Source organism: Cadophora gregata, assembly GCF_030347475.1.
Source record: "Cadophora gregata isolate MNR1 chromosome Unknown scaffold_6, whole genome shotgun sequence".
In the NCBI taxonomy this organism is placed as follows: Eukaryota; Fungi; Ascomycota; class Leotiomycetes; order Helotiales; family Ploettnerulaceae; genus Cadophora; species Cadophora gregata.
In genome coordinates this window covers 2,595,778-2,613,732 of record NW_026695929.1, presented here as the reverse complement: position 1 = coordinate 2,613,732, position 17,955 = coordinate 2,595,778, and the positions used below count along the sequence as shown (strand labels likewise).

Below are 17,955 nucleotides of genomic sequence, written 5' to 3'. Positions count from 1 at the left end.
TTCGATGGCTTGGCAATCGAGTGATGGTTCTGTTTGGTAGACAAGCGATTGGCGTTTGGGGAATTTCTGCTCAGGAGTTGGTTTGATTTTTGGGCTGCGGCTTATGTCTGATTATCTGTACTCGTATTTTTGAAAGGGGGTATAGCTGTTAAGGAAATGAATCAGAATCATATTGAATTTGTTGTTCAGGTAAATATTTTACAAGCGGCAAGGTATTTATGCTAAAGTTTTCCTCGAGACTTTTCCTGGGTACCAGAACTTGCTCAGCAAAACAGCTTGGTGCTGTTCCTGCACGATATTGCCCGCGTTTTAAAGTGTTAACCCAAACTTATATCAATTATTTGATTGGTTTAAAAGACCATTCTCAAAATTCAAGATTGCCTGACGGCTGTATCGACACGAGTAGCCTTGCGAAAACAAAAGGATGCTGTTTTAACCCAGAACAGGAACCAGAAAGGGAAAACAAGCGATCTCACTTCTATAAAATAATTATGTGTTCTTCCACACCACAATACTCTTTCTTCTCTAGAGTAAATGGACAAAAGCGAACTTCGCAGAGCAGGCATGCAATCAAGGGCTCATCTATCTGATAAATTTAGCAGTATGTACCCCTCTGCCAACGATAGCACCCAGTCTACATCTCCCCGCACAAAAAGTACCGACCCTAATGCAACTCAGCAAATTGGGGTTTCCGAGATAGAGCAAGAAATCGCAATGGTTACATTCCAAGGCGCGAAAGTCCTTGAAATAGTGGAAGCTGCTAAACGTAGCCATATGAAGTCTGCTAGACAGACAAGCTCTACTCGTGCTGTGGCTTTAGTCGCTAATGTGTCGGCAAATTCTAATAAGGACAGTAAGGTTAACTCTAATGAGGCAAATTCAGTTACATACCCAAACGGAGACCCAGACCCTGACTCTGACGCAGACACAGGCCTCGAAATGGTCAACATTCCTTCTCCTCATCGTCTGCCCAACCAAACCTGGAATTTCTCAGCTCTCGATTCCGCAATCGCAGAATGTAATCGAGAAGATGACGGGCCAAACATCTCAACTCCTCTGACAAAAACCGACTTCATATCTTTGGCCATTAGAACTCTCACCGATGGTAGCGTCAGACATCAAGGCGAAAATAGACACAGAAAGCGAGACATATCGACTAGGGCTGCGGGTCAAGCTGCTTTCTATACGAAAGCTTCCCGAGTCACTCGATCACAGTCAGGTGCGAACAGATATCAAGTTTCGCTTCCTCGGAACGTTTACGAGAAACGTAAAGAGCGAGATGTAGCCTATAAGCGAGTCATGGGAGTGGCAAAGATATTGAAGCGCTAAAGCAACTACTTCGACTTGCTCTGGCTCTTGACGCTCGCTCTGCCACATGCTTTTGCAACTCACTTGGTCTAGCATGTAATGCCTCTGCTGCTTGTTTTTGCGCCGAGTTTACCTGTACGCTGTGAATCACATTATTCTGGGAGCCGGTCAGTGTGTACAATATAAAGACATACATTTTTAACTTCACCATTCTCATATCCAGACGTGACAAACCCCATGATTCACACAATTAGCAAATTACAAAGAGCTATCTACTACTTTTACAATTAGACAATCTGATATCTTAATTATCGTGAATGAGCGTATTAAGACCAATAATATCATCAGAATGCTTCTCCAATGCTTATTAATTCTGATATGATCATTGAACTGCTTCCTAGTCGTACTCCAAATCTCATCGTTAGGGGATCTGCCTGCGAGTAAGAAAAAATTCATGGCTGTGCCATAAACAGATCTTACTTTAATAATGACTTGAAATGAACTGAAGGCCGTGGAGTCCTTTGCCAATCACGATATGGCCGGCCACGAGGGCCGTGGGCTTGGATGGGCCATCTCGCTTACAGTATCGCGAGTCAACAAAGAAAAGATAGAACAAAGAAACAGGACTTTGTACCAAAATAGACAATCCATAGTTACGTCTCGGCCGGTAATCTATTTCCTCCCATGGAATAACGCATATCAGTATATGAAGCAGTGACCTAGAAAAAGCCGACACATCCGAAGTCAAGGTTGGCTACTTTTAAGGGGTTGTTCATCAAGAACACTTCCAAAGCACGAAGATAGAACTAGAAAAATTGAAGTATTCTGTATATTCTACCTCTATTAAGACTGTTCAACCTGTACAGTCATTGTTCGACCGCCGCACAAAGCAATTTCGTAGAACAGGATAGCTCCGATGAGACAGCCAGTGTCCTGCCCTCAACAACCACTGCCACAAGTCTACAATAACCCCAAACCCATCCCACGCGACATCGACCTTCTCCAAGATTTCAAAAACTTTGGACTCCAACACCATACTCAACATCTCTCATCCTACCTACCCCAGATTATATACCATCTAGTTCATTCACACCCACGAGGAATCATGGAAGTAGACGAGAAATTCAAGGTCACAGGCAACATGCAAGCTTCTGACTATGATGAGGCCATGAACCTTGATGTTGATCCGGAGATGGAAATGGACACAGAAGAAGACTTCACCCAAGATCGATTCTTTCCCAATCCAGGCGAAGACGAAACAGAGTTCGGCGTGAACTGGTGTATAAACGGTGTCCTAGCTGCATTCGCAGCAAAAGAGGCTGCTCAGGCAGTCATCTCCGAAGCCATAGCATCTTCTTCATCACGATCCATTTCCAAGCCATGCACTTCTAAGACAAACATCCTATCCCACTCGCGGGATGAGACAGGTAAGGGTGAATCAAAAGTGGCAGGCAAGAAGACAAAGCACAGTTCTTCTCATTCAGGAGGTAAAAATAAGACGGGAGTGGTGGCGGAAAAGAAGACGGCGAGCTCGAAATCGTGCTCTGGAATCAGGAAGAGATCGTCTGTGGTATCGCACTCGGTATTAAGATGGATTTTGCCGAAGCCGAAACAAGATCCAGGTCCAGTTCGAGACCGAGAGCTTGCACGAGGACAGTCTATTGATTATGTACGACTTGTCAATGCTGTTGACCAGGTATGTAATGGCTCTTCCGGCTTCACCTGTACCAAGTCCGTCTAATGTGTCTTAGTACGTCTGGATATTCTGCGTCTGCATAACGATCTTGAGAATTGCTCTTCTAATACGGCGAGTAATTAAATTTCCTTCGTCTCAACATTCGTCTTGTCTGAACTTTTGGAGATTAATCACAGAGAATAAATACAACACCCAATTTCCCAAAGTCAACCTTCAGTCCAAATAATGAAATCGCGCTCTACAATAGGATTTCTTTTCCATTGTAAAGTAAATGACGTGCCAGTGTACCAACCCTTTACGACCAAGCATGATGAAAGGAATTGAAAGAATCCAGATAATGGCATTCAACTCTACAAAGCATCCTCGGTTTTAACGTCTCTCCCTGCGTCTCGAGACGCACCCACAATAAGACAATTGGTAGGTATTTAGAGTTTCAGCATCTTAAAATCTTTACACGATCTCAAGTATTTGTCTCATTTCAGTTGCATTGTATACCTCCATCGAACACTCCTAACCTGTCATCTCAGAAAACTAGTATCATATTGTCGCCAGCCCCTTGGTTTTATCAAGAGGTCTATTTACACCACATATCTAAATTCATCTGTATTTAAAGATAGGTCAAGATTTTAAACAGATCGTCGATCCTACATGCTGGAGTAGCTGTGTTTACAATTATCATCTGTGCAACATGCTCGAACGCAGTGCAGACAAAGCCCAGTACTGTTATTCAGCATTTCCAAGCCCCAAATACGGTTTCTCCTATACTCTGGCGCTGCATGCTTGTACTCATACGTGCATGCAGCACTTCGCTCCTCAGGGATCGGATCAGGTATCTTTCCTGCTAAGTCTATTGCATTAGATATCGAGATCTTCAGCAAGCGCGCGGGCCAGAGGTCCCTTTCTTGGAGCAACTTTAAATATGCATATGCATATTTACTTGTCCATCCGCAATTGTGAACACACATCCCAATCCCGTCATTTATTCCAGCTATGAGTATTTCAGCTAGTTCTAGCCTTGCAGAGCTCCTTTGTCCTTCTAGCAGACCTTTGGATTGCCTTGTCAGTGACAAGCCCATATCAGTCAGGAAACTACTTACAGAATACTCTCCAGTCCATAGCAGATTCAACTTCTTCGCATGAGAGAGCAAGGTAGGAACCATTGTGGTTGAATATCAATTCTCTCGTGAGCTTCTTAAACGATTGTGCGTTCTGGAACAAATATGCAGCGGCAGTAAGAATCATTAGACTCCCAGCTTCATTTTGACAAGGCTAAAGCCAGATTCCGCTTGCGAATTTCAGGGCATTAACACAATCATACTTGTCCGCTGCGACAGCAACCCTTAGAACGTCGCCTGCAGCAAGGGTTTCAGGCACCTCGTTATTCTGATGGTGAAGGACGGCACAGATAACGTTGAGCGCATCAGCATTGTCTTCGGGCAGCAGCACCTCTACTGGTTCATCCCGACCGAGGATATCATGACCTTCATTCCAGTCGGGTCCAAACATAGCGGAGAACGGTTTAGAGGCCGCCTTCAGAATGAGTGATAGAACACGAAGCTTCACCATTTCCGGCCCAACAACCAAGATAACGTCGCCATTTGCAGCGATATCGACAACGGTGCTTGACTTGTCATCTCTTACTTCGTCCATGGTGGTTTCTGTGGTAATACCCTCGATTTGTGTTCTGAAGTTACCTATCTCGAGGGGAGGAACGCAAGTTGCGGGGCGAGGTCACGACAGTGATGTAAGATACTTCGTACAGTAGAAGGAGATGAGCGTCACGGCTTCTACAGGCTGACACGGTTGAAGACTCACTAGCAGCGAGAGGAAAGAGGACACTTGATATGGTCGTAGTTGGACTAGTAGCTACGCTACAGTATTGAGTAGAGAAGAGAACGAGACTCCAGAGGGGAGGAGACCGACCTGAGGTTGAGCCCGCTAAGGCACACACATCACGACCTCCTGTTGCCACCGGCTCAACTCCCGGACTGCATTTCTATCCCTCTCTGAATGTCTGTAAATTTGGTCCCACATTATCTCATGATAAGACCTTTCCTCAAGGGTTCCGAATTTTGAACAACTTTTGATAGTCCGGATGAAGCGAGGGAGAACAATGAAAGCTGCTATAGACAGCATATCAAATGTATTTTTCTTGTTCTTGTCAAGTGATCTCCTTAGAGAGAAACAGTTAAAGAGACTAACATATCAATATCAATTTCTTTTTTCCCTTGGAAATCCATCAACACCGACTTTATAGACTTAGCAAGGAGAACTTTGTGTGGAACTCAAATTTATAGATTCGTCTTGTGACAGGGTGCACTCGGAACAAACGGACAAACGTTACTCAAACTAGTAGACACAAACTCACAGCTTTCCCCTCCTCAAATCCTCACCAACCTTCAAAACCGGCACCAAATTATCCTTCTGCACCCTATCCCATAACCCACCCAAACCCTTCTCCCTCCCCTTCTCATCCTCCCTCCTAAACCACTCCTCCGCACTCCTAATTCTCGTAGGATGAATTTCATCCAACAACTTATAATCCCTCTTCAACAAATCATGTTTCCACGTATTCCAGAACCCCGTGAAATTATCCCGGAAACTCATCGTACTTTTATCATTCGGATCAGCATTATACCCTGCCGGAGAATCAGCAAGGAATTTATTGCCAGGTTGATTCCAGTAGTCTTCAAGAGAAGTATCGATATACTGCGCCGGATGACCCGTGACTTTTGTGAACGCTGCAGCAAGATCGGCGTAGGGAATAGGCGCGATAGCGACTTCGAGGTCCATGCCTGATGCTCGTTCCGGGTGGTCGAAGAGCCAGCGGACGTAAGGCCCACAATCGTCGAGGGCGACGTGGTTGACGGAGCCGGTGCCGAGAGGGACCCGCCAGGTTACAATGTCATTCTCGACGGTGGGGGTCATGATTGTGCGGGATGAGATAGTCATTTCGATGTACGGGCCTGTGGTGAACAGTGCGGCGCCCATACGTGCTTTGTTGTGTGTGTTTTGAAAGAAGATCCATTCTCCGATTCGGCCCTTGCCATCGTAGCTGTGTGCGAGTGATCAGCATCATGTATCATGGACGTATTAGTTTGAAAAGTAAGAGCACCCCCACCACTTTCCGCGTCACGGTAGCGAGCCCAAGAATAAGAAAGCGGAGAGAAAACTTACTGTCCCGTCCTATACTTCGGATCATAACCACCCTTCTTAAGCGAATAATCCAGATTTCCATAAACAAAGAACTTGATCCCCTCCTCAACCGCCAGCTCATACGCCCTGATAGCCCAATACGTCTCATTCTTCTCTCCACAATTAAATCCATCGATATTCACAAACGCACCATCACATTCACGGTATCCGTTTCTAAGATCCGTCTCATCGGCAAATGTACCTTCGACGAGTTCGACGTTGCCGAGTGCAAGGAGGGCTTTCGCTCGCTGAGATTTAGAGTCCCGGGTCAGGACGCGGACGGAGTATTTTTTGTCGGCGACGAGGCTGGTGATTACAGGAATGCCTTGGGCGCCGGTGCCGCCGATGATGAAGATCTTTGAGGTATGTTGAGATGACATTGTGCTTGTTGATGAATTGATTGTGTGAGTATGTGAGTGACCTGTGGTGAGAAGCCGTGGGGTTGATGCGAAATGAGATGTGGGGAGAGTGTATCGCATGAAGATGAGATATTTAAGAACTGAGGTGTGCTCTGTGTGATATACGTATATGAGAGGGGTGAGATTAATCAACATTTTCATATATTCCAAGTTTAGTAATCTATACATAAAATATACACATCAACATCTTGTGGCGCTTTGTGGGGTAACACTTCTGCAGATGTGAGGATGTTCAGTAATCATCTCAATTGTGTGGCAACTATTTAAGGAAAGCGTAGTGAGAATGATTAACCATAAATGGAAACCAAGAAGTTCGGCTACGGTATAAGGGCCTCAGGAATGCCTCCTCATGTCAGCCGAGGCTTCGATACTTGTCACCAGTCTGAAGATGCACGACGAGAAATGTAGAGAACACATAATGCGGTTCAGTAGCAGCATTGCGCAGACTGAAATAGCGACAAATCAGAAACCCGTATTCAAGATCACTTGTTGCCAGTCAAAAGTGTATCTATCAAATTAAATTCATGACCCCGTAGCAGTATCATTCGAGGCAGCATCCCTTTTTGTATCTGTTGCCAACTTATCATACATCGCATTCATAGCCGGAAATTCCATCGAGATATGCACGCTTATTTTCTATTAGAACACGCCTCGGGGCTTCATATAACGGGAACTTGGGAGCACAACCTCCTGGGACAAGCGCCCGGGAAGGTGTCTCGTTACCATTTCTCCTTGTAGGACAACGCCGGAAACGATAGCTGACTGCGGCGCCTAGGCAGACAGACCTCGCTTCTCACTCTCGGAGAAGAAGATGACCATTCGCCAGAGCTTCTTCACTAGTACTTCGGCTTCCTCGTCCAAGGCCTAGATGATGTTAGTAAGTGCTCTCAGAATTCAAGACCAGTAGGTAACAAGAAATGAAAAACCTACCCCTTCCAACTCTTCAACCAACGCCTGTGGTTTGCCTCTTTGACGGAGATGCTCTTCCACAACCTCAATCAGTAACTGTTCCTGAACACCGAGATACTCCACGATTTTCTTTTCGACGAATGGTCGCAGCTTCTCCACAATGACTGCGTCATCCACAAACTCCCACTTGACATCCCAAGCCCACAATCCATCCTTTTCAGTTGGAATTTCAGCTGCTAACTGACGAACAGCTTGATCACGCTCCTCATCTGACATCTGAGCAACAGGAGCCGATGGATCGAACTTGATAGGAATGAGAGTACGCTTGGATGAGTTGCCACCATCTTCTTCGTCTTCCAGCAGGCCTTCGACTTCTGCGACTGTTCTTCTTGGAGGTTGAGCTTTCTCTTTCTGAACTTTCTGAGCAGCTGCACCAAGGGACAGTTTGAATGGCTGCTGAGCGCGGCCAGGTGCACTTCTGGACTCCAACTCCTCCGCTTGGCGATCCAGGAATGAGTCTGCTAGGCCACGAGCTTGCTCCTTATCTGCAACATCACGTTGGCGTTCCCTCGCCTCTGCGATACGATCGCGTTCATCAGCAGCAGATTCCCGAGCACGAAATAATGCGCGGTTTCGAATCCACATGCTCCGATCAGCGTAGTAGTCATCGACTTTCCGAGACGCTTCCACATCGTCGTCCCAGTCACGAAGTCTTTGGGCCATCTTTTCTTTCTCTGCATTCTCTTTTGCTGCATCTTCGTCCTCTCGCTCCTTTTCACGCTGTACTGCAGCAGTCCTCGAGCGCTCCCGATTTAGCCATCTTCGTTCTTGATCCAGATATGTCTTCTCCAAGTCGGCTTCCTTTTTGGCAGTTCTCCGGCGTTCCAGTTCTTCGTCGCTGGCAGAATCGTCGTCTTCCTCACGATTGATCCAGACATCTCCACTCGCGGCACCGTTGATACCGCTTCCATTCACGAATGCGACGCCCTTCTGATAGTCACGAGGAATTTGGGAGCCAAGCTTGGGTCCAGATGGCGCATTGGGAACTCCGCGGGGTCCAAGAGGAATGTTGTTTGTGCCAGCAGCAGGTCCACTGGGAGTATTTGGAGGCGGCGAAGCAAGTCTCGAGGGTCGAGGTGCTCCATTTCTTAACCTCTCAGCAGCCTCCATCTCCTCCTCTCGCTTCAATCGCTCCATATCTCTCCTCGTGCTCCGATCTCTGAATGCCGCGATTTCCAAAGCAACAGTCTCCCGCATTTCAGCTGGGATATCTGCAAGTTCATCGTCCACTGCCAGTGGTATGTTGACAACTTCGACGTTTTCTCCCTTCCCATCCTGCATGGCAGCGTCCTCGCTCTCATCCAACTTGACATACATAGGTGGATGGAATAATTCGTAGATGGCTGCTTTCAGGCCTGCTCTTGCAGCGTCGAGTCGTGCCCGTTCAGCAGCCGAGTCATCACCTCGGTTCTGAGACGAATTGTCCAAATAATTCAGAGAGTTGTCATCCACGAAGACTAACAGCTTGCTCTTCTCGATCTCGTCCTCGTCTTCCCCTTCCTTTTTGACTCCATCGCTAGGCGGCTGTTTCTTCGTCGGAATCTCAATATCCTTGAGAACCTCCACAGCTGTAGCTAAACTCTCTGCATCGTCGTACTGCGCAAATCCAAAAGTGCATTGTTTCCCATCTGCATCCGTAGCTCGATCCCATCTGCGTAATCGCCCCGCTGTGCTGAGAATCCGCTCGACGCCATCATCTCCTCCTGCACCTTCTGTAATTCCTCCCACGAAGATAGTCCGCACGATCTCTTCCTTCGTAGGTGGAACCAAGGACATCATACTATCCCTCAATGCCTGTCGCTGTGCCTCCATTCCTCTCTCTGCGCCTAGTCCCGGTCGTCCACCTGCTGAGCCTGGATCCTGATTTTCTCTTCTGCCTGCTGCACCAGGTAAGGGAGCTACAGGCTTGGAGGGACCGGTACCTAGGCGGATGACAGGCGCAGAGAAGTTGATATTGGGCATATTTGGAGGGCCCTGAAAGCTCGCAGGGAGACCACTTGGTCGACTTGATTGTGTAGCGTTGGCTTGCTGTACGCCTGGAGGGGGCGCCGTTCCTGGGGCAGACATGCCTGGTGGAGGACCTGAAAAAAGCGTCAGTATGTCGTAGAGCAAATAGAATTAGATATGCTTACCCATTCCTGGCGGAGGTCCCATGCCAGGAGGAGTGCCGCTCTGGCCTGGGAAGCCTCCAAATCCTGGTGGCCGACCAAAAGGTGCAGCTATTCGCAAAATCAGTAAGGTGAGGATCAGCACAAGCTTTGAGAATGGAAGCCCTACCTCCATATGGATTGTACGACATCCTGTCTACACTTGATGGATTTTGGCAGGTTCAGATAGAAAATTGAGGATCTGCGAATGAGTGAGTGCGTTGAATAATCACAGATCGTGGTGTTGTAGTAGTTGGCGCAAAAGATGATCGCGTCCAGAGTGAAGCTCGGTCGCTCGACAATCGAAATCTACAACCCCCTGCTAGCGCCATTTAGGGCCGAGAAATATCGAGACATGGACGACAACTCCCCAGCAGCATCAACAACACAATCAATGTAGGTCGCATCATGCTCGCAGATATATATCCTCATATTCTAACGTATTGAAAGGTCAATGGAGCTTCGAAGGGCCGCTGACGCGCTGCTGCGCTCGCAATCATCTCCTCTAGCTGCATTTCTCTCTCCAGCGGCGAACGTTCGATGGACGAACAGCGTGCAATTGGGATACAGGGGATGTTCGAACAGGCAGATTCAACGATCGTTCACAAATAGCGTTCAGAGAGAGGCTATTCGACCAACGGCGACTACGACACCAGCTTCTTCGCCCTCTCCCGAAGCTTCGACCCCAAAGTCCAATTCAGCTGAGTCTCAACCAGCAATGGAAGAACAAGCTAGAAATCTAGGATGGACTGCACGCTCCCGAGCTGCCAGTCCAGTCCCCACTCTCACGCCAGAGAGAGAGCGTGTCATGAACAATGGAAGCAGCGCAAGTGATCTTCTAGCAACACTTGTGAAGAGCCGGTCTCCTTCAACGATGGATATCAACCGCATGCAAGACATCAACCCACTCCGAAGGTCTGGCTTGGGAACCTCTCAATCTATCAGCGACAGCCTCGGAGTTTACAAACCGCCTCGCAAGCCGCTGCTTCTGAACGCGAGTACAGGGAGGAGTGTCACGATTGGTCATTCGGGGATTGATGTTGCCAAGGGGTTTCGATTGATGGAGAATAGCTGTGCGAGGAATAAAGTCAAGAGGGAATCCATGAAACAGAGGTTTCACGAGAGAGGAGGTTTGAAGAGGAAGAGGCTACGGAGAGAGAGATGGAGGACGAGGTTTATGGAAGGCTTCAAGGCTACGATTTCGAGGGTGAAGCAATTGAAACATCAAGGATGGTAGATGTGAGAAGCGACCAATTGTATATTGTATGATATAGGATGCTTGTGGATTGTAAGAAGGAAGATGTCAAAACGCTACATAGACCGTCATGGTGTTACACAAATTTCAGCAGCCGGTTGCATTCTATCTCTCACGTGAATTGCTTTTGATCCAGGAAGCAGTGCACAAAGGAAATAACTTCTCTTATCCTTCCGATGCAAAAGGCTGGAATGTTAGCTGGTCCTCAAGCTCTCATGGACAGAATCATCTATCACCAGATTCTCCAAAAGACACTTCAGCCAAGGAGGTAATTTCATTCTGAATAATTATCACGAATCCTAGCACACTTATTCAAACCTTTCACAACTAGGATCTAACAGCCAAATTCGACCTCATTTGAGAATAAGAACTGTTGAACGTCGCTAGATATAACCAGATCTGGGAAAGTCAATTCTCGGCGGATACCGCCAACTTGTCAGATCGACTAACCAACTTCGTCTATGTGTCTGGCTCTATATCATGATCTCTTCCCCCATTATACTGTGTCTAGCCACATTCGTCTTCAGCACGCGAGGTTCCATCAAGTTTCTACTTACCGCCAATAGCATTCCAATGACGGGTGGAGATATCTTTAACATACTTTCAATCCATCTCATAGCCTCCACTTCCCATTCCAAGAACTCTGGGAGAAAGTTTCGTTCCACAACCACACTACACTGAATCCAGACCTAAGACTAACCGACACAGCAACTTACAAGTTCATATCAACGAAGCCTCTATCTATCTTCCCCTCCCTCGAACTTAGACAACACTTCTCAATGAATCGAGAAACCCTCGCAAAAGACCGTACAAAACATTATATTGTTCCCTGTCCTTCACAACAATCCACATCCAAATATCAAAAAAGCCACGCGGATATCACACCCGGCTCCCCGGCTGGGCTGCATATATATCATTGTCCTACACTCCCAAACCATGATTCATAGCTCGCTGACTCCAAGCTCCAAGCTCCAAGCCAGCCAACAACCAGAAAAAGTAAATCTCCCCGTTCCACAGTTCCCACCGCCGTCTCGAGATTACACAGCTTGATAATAAGATCTGACATCCCATTGGTACTCTCTGATATGGACTTCTCCGATTATACCGAAGCCATTGCCGTGTCCCTTTCATTCTCCCCATAAAACCCCTGTTGCTTAACCATTCAAATTCGGAAATATGCGTGGTTAAGCCTTACGAGTGGGGAAATAAGAAAGGCCGAGGCTAATTATGACACATTGGTGCCGAATTCGGTGCCAGGCTGACAGCATCAGCCTCAACAAGAACGTATCTCGCTACAAAACTCCAACCAAAACAAATAAGGACAAGTACACATACAAGCAGGAAGTGAGCGGAACTTTCGGCTTTGTTACCGCATTTACTGCCCCGTCAAATCAATAATATTCTTCCCTGTCTGACAATTTACAGAAAGGAAAAACACTTCGAAGTCAGACCCAAATGGAAGGTGGTAGCAAAACAGACAGGCAACAATGCATCGTCTTGAACCAAAATCACACCAACCGACGCCACCTTGCACTGAGCCACACGGCACTAGACCTGAGCCAAACCCCACCGCATCGTCTCATGTTATCTCATCTCGAGAGTTGCTGAGCTTACCAGCACTGAGATTAAACAGTCAAACAACCAAAATATTCAATGACCACTTACTTTCCTTCCTTGCAACATCAATTCCAAAAGTCGCCACGTTCACTCAAACTTTCAACCTTCCCCCCACACACGCCACATTGACAAATCCCGAACCATCGTCCGTGACCAGAGAAATGTATAAATGGGAAAGGTACTTAATTATACTGCAACATGCCAATCAGCATACATCCAGCGAATACAGAAATGCGATACGTCGTTCCAGCAATCTGCACCCACAGACGCCAGCTAGTACCTCCTATCTACCCCTCTTCACCCCCATCTTTCGAGACCAAGCTCCAAGTCACAGACTGAACTCTGTTAAGCTCAGCCTACTCGACTCGCCATCTGAGTAAGAGGAAGTCTTACCTGACAGAAAGAAATCCGAAAACAACCAAACACCCTTGTTCAAAAAGCGACGCATTGAGCTATCTAAATCCAGCTCCTTGCACTACCGGTAGTAAATAATGCAAATGTTCCCCACCAGACTGTTCCAGCGCTCGTCCAAACTGTAACCGATATTGACATGGATGTCAATATATCTTCTCGAACGAAACCAGCCAAGAATGAAGGATATCGAGTGAAATGAACATGGTAGGTTTGAGCAATACTTGATGCTTTATGAGACTCTCCCATCTCCGGCGACCGGTGGCCGTACAGTAGATCTTCATCCAAACCATTCGTCCTAGCCTCCCCAAACCAAAAAGAAACAGAAAGAAAACGAGGGGAAAGCAAGCCACAGGCCACAAAAGAAACGCAAATCAATAAAATTCACCCGGCAAGACGTACCGAAAACAAGGATCATGAACCTTCGAGCTCCAACACAAAACTCGCCCGAGATTTCATATCCCTCCAGTCGCAGCACTGCAACCCTGTTAAAAAAAACATCCTTATCTCTTCTCCCTTATTTGTATTTCCCCTTCCCAAACTCCAACCAGCCGCAGCCACGCCCAAACCTAAACCCACAGACACCAGGAGGACCCTTAAGCAAAATCAAAGACCGCAGAATGGTACCCAACTCCCGCTCCCCTCGTCCTTCGCCCCCTTTCGCCACCAAAAACCCGCAAAACCCGTCTTCCGCTCACATCTACCGTCCGACACTCAAAACAGTCATGTTCTTCTCCCGAAAGCATATGCTCATCCTTCAAGAAACATTCGTCTTACTACTGTACCCCGCTACTTATCTCTTTTGAACTCTATCACTCACCTTATGGCAGGCTGCGCGGAGCTTGTCCGAAACTCAAGCACGGAACATAAGCTCCCGCACCTTGTAAGTTACCGCGCTAAAGTTAAAGTCGAAGTCAAAGTCGACTGGGAAAAAAGAAATCAAAAGGTAAACAAACAAAACGAAGCTCCAATTGGGGAAGGGAATTGCCGAATTGAGAAGCCCTCGCTTCCACGTCAATTGCGTGCACCACCGCTAGGGGTAAGCTCGGTAAGGTAGGACACTCCATGCGCATCTAGCCCTTCTATTAAAGATCGAGAAATGATAGAAATCCATAAGAAAATGGAATTGTTTATACTTTATCCATCGTGGTGGTCAGGTGGAACGTCGACATCTGTTCTGGTTCCATGCAGTTGGTGAGCGGGATGTTCCACGCGAGGACATCCTGCAGGCGGGAGATGCCAGATCTGGACTCGGTAAATCCGTAAATATTCAACTCCGCCAACAGTCCATCGCAGAAGTCTAGATTCAGGATCCAGATCAACCATCACAGAAAATGTGCAAATGCTAGACTGCAAACAATGCAGATCCCAAAATCTAGATACTCTTCAACAATAAGATGCAAGGCAGCAAGAAAATAAAGTTCAAAATTAGGGTACCTTACTTGCCGTGAGAAGCCATGCCATCTCGATCGTCTGCTAATCCGATCCCCTCGATCGCGCATGGATACCATACCAAGCTACTGAGGGAAGCGAGGAGCACATACCTGGAGAAATAAAGCAACGCTCTCGGACTGAATCAGCAGTTTAGATGTAGATCCCAGGACCCCTAAAAGACCCTGACAGCCCTCCTGGCAACTTGCTTCTTGTAGATCAATGACCGGTCCATTATTGTGAGTGGAGTAGGGCTGTGCTCCAGTGGAGTGGCGACATTGTTAAAGCGAGCCCAAGCTTGCAATTCGCTTCCAAGCCACTACCGATTAACCATACATTCTCCTTTCCAAACCACATGTCTAGTTTGAAGAATATTTGGTTTCAGGAATAACGACAGTAGATCAACACATCCCGCAAGTTTCGCTTCCCGCCCCGAGACCTGGGCTGATCTGATCTGGAATCTACCACATTGAACACTAAGCGAAACATGTTGTCCTGTGACAGAAATATGAAGTTCCAAACAAGATGGACTAGAACCGAGACTTGATGTTGTGAACAAGCAGCCTCTCGTATCATAGCCATGCCACTGCACACAGTGCGAGGTAGAGATCTCGAAGAACTGTATATCATCGAAGGGCGTACCTGCAGCCTCGGTTCGAATCTCGATGACTGGTGCAAGAACGGATCTCAGTCCTGAACGAGTTTTCTGCAGGGCCCCAATGATCTCGTCGGCCCGCGTTCTCAAAGTGGTTGATCATCGGGGATTAACATACGAATCAAGCTCAACCCGCAAAGAGCCGCCTACCCGCCAGCATCGGGCCAGCGACTGTGGCATCGGAACTTTTCCTGTTGAGGTAGAGTGTGGTTTTCAGGAATCAGGATTAGAGTTTGACTTTATGATGCATGACAGTGTCCACTCGAGCCACTGTCCAGCCTTTGATTTGGACCTAGGCTAAGTACTGGGCTAACTTAAGACAAGCTACGCGGGAGTGCCCTTGTCGTCCAGTCCTATGGTACAACCTGAATGTTTCCGGGGGGCGTCTACCAAAACTCATAGAATTGGTAGAGCATCGAACAACTCTCAAACTTTATCATGGCTTTTGGTATGGGGAGAGACATCTCTGGAGAGAGACCAGATAGAACCATTAATGCTAATGAGAACCGTGTCGTGAAGTGCTCCCAAATGGCAAAGACTGCCAGCCAAGTAGACTCCACCAGTCACAGGAGTTCCATCGGGATGGATATCATTATTAGTGCAAAGGTGCCTTGTCAATGTACCGCGAGCAGAACAAGTACATGTAAAATGCACGTAAATCCAAGGGGCAATTCCGAGCGCGAAATTGATCTGATATTACTCAACATTGTGAATGGTCCGGATGTGAAATCCGAGACAGGTTCGCAAGCGAATACTGATTGGTCAAGTCAACGTCAATTCGAAAAGAGTGTTGACTTTATGAGAGGTCCTTCAGTTATTACGAATAGAAGCGAGTTCTAGACCACAGTCCAGCGGTTGCTCATATAAAATGCCTTCTGGAAGTCCTCGTCCTTTGAGTTCTGTCAAAGAGAATCTCCACTAGCCAAGAAAGGAGAGCGAGGGAGCCATTGACACGTGACTGCGAAGTGTCCTGAGAGAAATGGGCATCCAACACTTGCCACTTCTCAGTCGGGCAGGACGGCATGATAGCTGTAAGATGCTCATGCTGTGCCCTTGGCTGGTGATGAAAATGGAACGCCTTTGACGTGCACTGACGTCGGCCTGTCCTAACCAAACCGATCCTGTCCTCTGTATCTTGAATAAGGCGCTTCATCGCCGGAGGCGGGTGATCCTCCGAATCTCGATGTCAAATTCAAGAACCGACCCCAATTAGCAGACACGTATTTGAGACGCTTCTGCTCAATCAAAGGCCCTTTCCAAAAGGCAGTTGATCATCAATCATATTTCAATGGCATTGTCGGGGAGGCGGAAAGTCATCGCACAATCCTGAAGTATATGAGTAGTGTTGAAATCCCTGAAGAGTATAGATCAACACACGTGGCTACTTCTGCAGAGAGCCATCAGAATGGCGCTAGAAACTTGCGGAACAGCTCCAGAAAATATACTTGACGACAGTTGTCCTCCATCCTCTTTTCACTGTGTTTGGATGTGGAATCCCATACGGTTGCCCTCGGCCAACCAGATTTTATTGCTGAGACCTGGCTGCACAATGCCATTGGGCCGTTGTACAAGATGAATTTAAAGGCTCCCTGCTTCGACTGATAGAATGATCCGTTATGCAGTCGGTGGGACCTTCCTAGGCTTGTTGTTGCTCAGTTTAATGAGCTGTGAGGCAGTATCCGCGCGTCTGGATTTGCCAGGACCCTAATAAACGCCAGCACGGCAGGGGAAACACGAGTAGCTTCAAGAAATAAGGTGCCGGGTAGAACAAGGGTCCATTCTAGCCTTTCCAGGATTCCTGTGCAGCAAGACCTGCATGGTGTGACTTGGGCGAAGTCGCTCTCGATGAGTTCGATTAGCCTCCCGTCCATCGGGCCCATGGCAATGAATCGGTATGTTATTTTTCAGCATTGACTTTTGTAAGGCTAGGGCCCTTGACAGCCGTTGTAATTCGGACGAAGCACCGGAGGCAGCGTGGCGTTGTTGCGGTGAAGACCCTGAGCAGATAATCAAGTCCTCCTAGATGCCCGGATCCGCGACTGCATCGCTAGATGCCTACAAGCTCTGTAGAGTGGATAAGACTCTGATGACAGCAGCCACTCTGGGCCCGCGACCGTCATACATCTTTCGCCTCAGCACCCCTCATTGTCCCCTCATAGTGCTTTTGTCCACGCTCTCAATCGACCGGCTGGACCCTGACTATCTTAATCAGGCAGATCCAACTCCATAAGGCCTTAGTACCTAGTTTCTCCACAGAGTTTGAAATCCGATGTCTACAGCGGGGTTGTCGGCGGCACTATACCCTGCTCATGCTGCGTATAATTCGCCTTGGTTCCAGTTCCCCAATCTAGCATTCCAGTCTCAGCCCAGAGAATCGGTCGATGCTCCATCAAGGCGCCATTTCGTTTCCTCCAGACACATCGACTGGACGTTTCAATCAGGTACATATCACTGAAACTCTGGATCTCATAACCCGCTCTCGTCCTGTGTGGCCGGCGTCTGTTCTATAGAAAGTGTGGTAAGACCATTGAAGGAGGCGCCTCCGTCAAATCAGGCCGCACAACCGCGTGCTTGCTCACATCGAATTCTGCACTGCTGTAGTGTAGCTCATTCAAGGAACCCACTCCATACCACAGTCACGCTTCCATGAACTCATGGCGTTCCATGTTCCCCATCTTTACCACCTGCCAACATTCCCACAATAACACACACCTTTCCATCTCGCCACCCTATCGCCAAATATCAACTCGAACCCCACTCACTGATTTCCGACGGCCAACTATAGTGCATACATGATCTTGTCCAGAGTTGTGTAAGTGCGCAAAAACAATCATTCTTTTGGCACTTTGAAC

At 47.5% G+C, this 17,955-nt stretch overlaps 6 protein-coding genes across 6 annotated transcripts; 3 read left to right on the top strand and 3 right to left on the bottom strand.

Annotated features, from left to right (window-relative positions):
- Positions 1-603: 603 nt before the first annotated feature.
- Positions 604-1,329, top strand: ONS95_012679 (uncharacterized protein; the record flags this gene model as incomplete). Its single annotated transcript, XM_058506322.1, has 1 exon — positions 604-1,329. The coding sequence occupies one exon, from the start codon at positions 604-606 to the stop codon at positions 1,327-1,329; it is 726 nt and encodes a 241-aa protein (XP_058358849.1).
- A 1,084-nt stretch (positions 1,330-2,413) lies between these two features.
- ONS95_012678 (uncharacterized protein) lies at positions 2,414-3,049 on the top strand (the record flags this gene model as incomplete). Its single annotated transcript, XM_058506321.1, has 1 exon — positions 2,414-3,049. The coding sequence occupies one exon, from the start codon at positions 2,414-2,416 to the stop codon at positions 3,047-3,049; it is 636 nt and encodes a 211-aa protein (XP_058358848.1).
- A 1,224-nt stretch (positions 3,050-4,273) lies between these two features.
- On the bottom strand, positions 4,274-4,654 carry ONS95_012677 (uncharacterized protein; the record flags this gene model as incomplete). The annotated part of the gene is made up of 1 exon (XM_058506320.1): positions 4,274-4,654. The coding sequence occupies one exon, from the start codon at positions 4,652-4,654 to the stop codon at positions 4,274-4,276; it is 381 nt and encodes a 126-aa protein (XP_058358847.1).
- Positions 4,655-5,368: 714 nt separating this feature from the next.
- ONS95_012676 (uncharacterized protein) lies at positions 5,369-6,786 on the bottom strand (the record flags this gene model as incomplete). The annotated part of the gene is made up of 2 exons (XM_058506319.1): positions 5,369-6,059; positions 6,182-6,786. The coding sequence occupies 2 exons, from the start codon at positions 6,784-6,786 to the stop codon at positions 5,369-5,371; spliced, it is 1,296 nt and encodes a 431-aa protein (XP_058358846.1).
- Positions 6,787-7,087: 301 nt separating this feature from the next.
- ONS95_012675 (uncharacterized protein) lies at positions 7,088-9,999 on the bottom strand. The gene is made up of 4 exons (XM_058506318.1): positions 9,865-9,999; positions 9,720-9,806; positions 7,549-9,668; positions 7,088-7,482 (listed from the first exon to the last, which is right to left on the bottom strand). Exons 1-4 carry the CDS (start codon positions 9,884-9,886, stop codon positions 7,390-7,392), a joined length of 2,322 nt encoding a protein of 773 aa, XP_058358845.1. The 5' UTR covers positions 9,887-9,999; the 3' UTR covers positions 7,088-7,389.
- On the top strand, positions 10,000-10,971 carry ONS95_012674 (uncharacterized protein; the record flags this gene model as incomplete). The annotated part of the gene is made up of 2 exons (XM_058506317.1): positions 10,000-10,130; positions 10,185-10,971. 2 exons carry the CDS (start codon positions 10,000-10,002, stop codon positions 10,969-10,971), a joined length of 918 nt encoding a protein of 305 aa, XP_058358844.1.
- Between the last annotated feature and the right edge of the window lie 6,984 nt (positions 10,972-17,955).